Source organism: Cajanus cajan, chromosome 1 (genome assembly GCF_000230855.2).
Source record: "Cajanus cajan strain Asha chromosome 1, NIPB_CcT2T_4, whole genome shotgun sequence".
In the NCBI taxonomy this organism is placed as follows: Eukaryota; Viridiplantae; Streptophyta; class Magnoliopsida; order Fabales; family Fabaceae; genus Cajanus; species Cajanus cajan.
The window spans coordinates 10,919,135-10,924,624 of record NC_138517.1 but is presented as its reverse complement, the minus strand read 5'-3'; the positions used below and the strand labels follow the sequence as shown (position 1 = coordinate 10,924,624).

The window sequence follows — 5,490 nt, the reverse complement described above, 5'->3', positions numbered from 1 at the left end:
AGAAAGCTTCTGCACTACTTATTTACTTTGTCACAAATAGATAAAGGTAATCTAGTTGATTGCATAGCATATGAGGACATTGCTTGCAACACTGATTTCATTGATGTAAGACAACGTAGCAAAAAAAAAGTTTCCTAGCTTTCTAATTAGATGGACACTCATTACTTTGGATAAGATAACTCGAAAAAAGTTTTGGAGACTCTCTTATAGTGGATAGGGTTACCCAAGTATTTTCTTAAGTCCCGTGTAAGTTGAAAACCCAACTTTTGACTAATTTGGAGTTGCCTTTGCCAACACACATTCCTGAAAAGAAAACTTGAGTCTTATCCTTATTAACCTTCTGACTAGAGCTCCTACAAAATGTGTCAAGAACTGTAAGAATGATATTAGCTTGATCCTCACTGCCTTCTACAAATAAAAGGAGTTCATTTGCAAAAGTAAAGTGAGATAGTCGAGGGGATCTCCTAACAATTTTAATGGCTTTCCAATGTTTAGCATCCACCTCCATATAGATAACTTGAAATAAACATTCTAAACATAAAACAAACAAGTACAACGATATAGGGTCACTTTAACGAACCCCCTTTAGGGGAGAAATTCCTTTAAATCCTCCCCATTCCATGAGACTTTCATCCGGGAAGAAGAGATACATAAGATCAATAAAATTATCAGGACAACCAATGTCCTAAAGAGTATCCCTAATAAAATCTCAGCTAAGTCGATCATAGGCCTTCTTCAAATCAATCTTAATAGTCATCCAATTCGAAAAACCCTTTGTATTCATCATAGTGTGGAAGACTTCCTTGACTAAAATGATAGTATCTCTATTCTGATGGTTAGAAATATAATTGGCTTGGCACGATCCAACTAACTTCTCCATCAAAGGTCTCAAGTGATGAGCTAAAATCTTAGTAATAATCTTATAAGACACATTGCACAAATTGATAGGCCTTAAATCCTTAAGGTGAGTTATCTCCCTTAGGAATCAAAGAAATAAGGGTATCATTAATTTTTGCCACTCTCTGCTGGTGCTGAAAAATATCTTGGATCAACTTCACCAATGTCTCCCCCACAAAATTCCATTACTTTAGCAAATACCTTGAAATCCATTCGGTCTATGAGCATTAAAACCTCCCATTACTTATAATGGAATAAAGGACTTCTTGAATCGAAATATAGTCACCTAAGTAGTAGTGGCCTTAAGCACAGTCAAGGTGGGTGATCGTCCATGACCCTATTTTCAAAGGGGTACCATTTTTTTTTTGTTCTATATTAATATTAAAATAAAATTTACATAATTAAATTATAAAAAGTATTATAAAAACAAATTAGTCATCAACAGTTAATCAATTAATAGGTGATATTTTCATTTTTACACAAAAAATTACCATCATTATGGGAAAATTCACCCATAATTTTAGGAAAATAAGTGAATGATATTAAATGTAAAGAAAAAAATATAATATATTATTGACTTATTTCTTTCAATATCTCTTAATCTGAACCTCTCGTGTTAATAAAAAGGAATTACCTAAAACTTTCTCTCTTTTTATATTATCTCTAATCAATGTGATTTTCTCTCCATTGTCTTAGTTATGACCTCTTTATGAAATTAAACTGCATGTGACAAACTTCTTTTTAATATGAATGCTACCATTGCTAATCTTTTTCCGTTACAATAATTTGATAGCTTAAGATAAATGTTTAAAAACAACCAATTATATACTATTATTTTATCTTATTGTCATTTCATCATTAAAAATTCTATATTTGATTCATAAATTATAATATTTTTTTTTGCATTTTTGTTTAATTATTTGAACATGTTATCTAAATAAACAACATTCTTATCATATAAATTTTTATTTTCTACTCAATAATTTTTTAAAGAATTTTGATTTTGAAAGGATTATTTTTGATTTTGTAATTAATAATAAAATAAAGGACATTAATTATGAGACTAACAACATTATTTTTTGTTCAGTCCAGAGCATTAAAAATATGGTAAGTGTCCCTGCACATATTGAACTCCAAGAGTAGGAAACATGCCTGAGAACTCATATTCCTCATACACATGCTCAATAGTAAAATTGAGATACCAATGCCTGCAACTGCAAGATAAGAGACTCACTAACCACTTACCCTCGTCATCTTCCATTTACTACGCATTCTCTTGATAATAGTAACACAGAATCTTGCATTCATCATTAATCATAATAGTAAAAAATGTTATTATATTATTGAGCTCAACCCTGAATCATCATTACCTAACAATTCAAACTAAAAAATAAAATAAAGAATGCACGTGGCGTGATAATGGTGATGTTCATGTGGATGAATAGGAAGTAGGAAGCATGATATATACGAAAGAAAGTTTCGAGAACATTGAGGAATATTAAAATTGTGAGTAGCGGGACAAGTACGTAATTTCGGGACAGTGGTAGTTGACTGGAACAACGACACGTGTCCTTTTCTAACAAACTTAACCGCTCAGCCACCCAACCATTTCAAGTTTTCAACCATGATGTTTCATTTTCTGTTCAATTCCAAATTACTACAGTGCCCTCATCATGCTTCCTAACTTCTTTGACTTTTCTCTCCTTCTGTTAGGTTTTCGTTCTTTTCTGTTGTGGCCATGGATTCCTTCCCTAGTTCCTTCACCTTTTCCTTTTAGAAGAGGCTCCATTTTTTTTTCCTGTTTAATTTTATTGTGTAAAAATAATTATTTGGGATCAGATTCGATCATGTCTTTCTAAGGAGAATTTCATTACTTTTTTTTCTTCTATGCATGACTGAGAGAAACTTTGAACAAAAAAAAATGGCATCATATTGTTTTGATTTAATTTAACCCTTATTTTAGTATTCTTTTTAATGCTTAACGATACTAAAATTAGATTATTAATTAAAGTAAATTTTATAAGGTTGAACTAGATTTAAATTTATTATTTTAAGAAATTAAAATATTATAAAATATTACGCGTTTAAGAAAAGTTTAATAAAAAAATGTGAAGGTATTTATTTTTCGCTTGATATCTAGTCAACTTCTTTTTTTTTTTTTTTAATGTTGTGAGAAGATCTGTGCTGTGAAATATTATTTAAAGTGACAAAACATGTTTATCATAATAATTAATAAATTTAAATTATTATACTAGCATAATAAAGACCGTACTATGTGTCTATTGCCTATTGGAGCACTTTAAATGGTGCAATCAACTTTAACTTATTAACAATTTTAGCAAAATTTTAACTCAAATAATGCATTCATTTAAAAACTTAAAACGACTCTTTTACATTATTCTACATTTTCTTTTCATTGCCATAACCAGATCTATCGATATTTAAATTGAAAGAGACGCATTGTATTAAGTGTTGAGAACATTTTATGTGGTTAGCACTTAGCAGGTAGGATGCTAATTTGACAAATCATTTGAATTTTGCTCGTGTTTGGAGAAAAGTGCAAAATCTCTTTATGAAAAACATACGAATAAAAAAAATTCAAGAACTGAGTTCTTTTACCAAATCATATGCTCGAAACCAAGAACTTAGTTCTCTCTAATGGTGCATTTGTGCAAGAATGATTCTTATCTTTAATACAATAATGAAGATGCTCTAGTAATATGTATATTTATTTATCATATATATATATAATGGAGTATATTTGAAATTAAATATAATAAAAAATATTTAAATAAGTATTAAAATGAATTTAGAGTCTTTTGCTTTTTATACCCATCTCCAAAACTTTAAAATAAATAACATCGAATATCAACATTAATTAACACGAAATGTTTATTGTTTTTGATGTATCAATACCATGGTTGTAAATATATATATATATATATATATATATATATATTAACATAATTTTTTATTTTAATATTTCTCTTTTAATGAGTAATTAACAATAACAGTTTAAAAAAAACATATTTAAAAAAACTGCTTCCACTCTATAAACTACATGCATGCCCAAACCAGAAAAAGAGAAAGTATCAAAACTGTGGTCAATTAATAGCATGAAAAAAAAAAACTATGCTTATTGATTAATTGAATCCATATCTTCTATTTTTTTTTTTTTATACATATCCCTATCCACTTTCTCATTCCACCGTCAAATCACAAGTCAAAATACAAAGTTTTCAAGTTTTGGAGGTTTTGCATTTGGTAGAACTCCTACTCACATACACAAATAAACAAAATAAAGGTATTTGGTCAAACTTTGACCATATCCATGAACATACTCTATTTTTTTACATTCCACACATGAAAAATATAGAACTTAATAATAATATCAAAATAATAAGAATATAAAATGCAATATCAACCGCTTTCTATTAATTACTTTTACTACCAAAAAAACAAAACAACCGCTATTTGCTCATACCATTAATGCTCAGTCATCATCCAATTTGGCAACTTGGTAAGAAAAGGAATCAAATCCGAATGGATATATTGATAATTATCCATTTGATTATGGCCATATACAGAGCACCATTATCGACCCATCCACAAAAAATACACACAAAAGATATGCATGAAGAAATTTGAAAATAACAAGAAACAGAAACAACAGATCTTGTTGATGCTTTTGAACATAATTCACCATAAACAAAACAAAACGTGACAAAAAAAATTACAACACATAAAATATAAAAAAAAACATAATGGTCCAATTATCCGAGAACACAATACAATAGTTTTAAGTTTCTAAATTCTAATCTAAGTTGCCACACGATTGACCCCATCAAAGCAATCCAACGGTGATGATTCGGTTGCACATGTTATAGTGTCAACGACGTGGTCCAATTTAGTCATCTTCAAAACCGATCACATAAAGATAGAGATTTCCCACCAAACTTCCCTATTCTCTTCCCCCTTACGTTTCAATCTTGAATTCCTTTTGCGTTCACACTCACAAATATATATAGCCACACTTGTATATTATATGGTACATGTTATTGTGAAGTGTTTTTGTCACATATAGAGAAGCACAATTAGAAGGATAGCTAGGAAACTTTGTCAATTGAAGCCTCTTTTTCCTTTTTTCTCTTTTTGGCTATAGTAAGAGAGCATGGAGAACATGAAGATGATGAAAGATGAAGGGAAGGGTGTCCCAATTCACAGCCAGGTTAGGAAGATCAAGCAAGAGTCAGAGAAGATCATTGATTGGTCCCCTGGCAAGCCAGAGGTCCGACCTGTGCTCCGGGAAATCGGCCGTGATCGGCCGATTTCCCGGTCGCCGTTGGGGATTTCCGGGCAACCCATTTCAGTTGGTGAGTCATAGGGTCAGAATATGGTTAAGGGCTTTGGATTAGTATGTTCATGTACACAGGTTGAAGAGGGAGGTTTTGTTTGCTTCCCCTGCTCCTGTTCTGTTTTCCTCTGTTTTTTGAACAGGGGATATTTAGGAATTTAGCTATATTCTCCATTTTCCTTTTTTCATGTAAATATTAATAATAGTGTTATTGGATATATCATATGCAGTTTTATTTA

At 30.5% G+C, this 5,490-nt stretch overlaps 1 protein-coding gene across 1 annotated transcript; it reads left to right on the top strand.

The window, feature by feature from the left end:
• Positions 1–4,896: 4,896 nt before the first annotated feature.
• LOC109790487 (uncharacterized) lies at positions 4,897–5,490 on the top strand. The gene has a single exon (XM_020349645.3). The coding sequence runs from the start codon at positions 5,069–5,071 to the stop codon at positions 5,279–5,281; it is 213 nt and encodes a 70-aa protein (XP_020205234.1). The 5' UTR covers positions 4,897–5,068; the 3' UTR covers positions 5,282–5,490.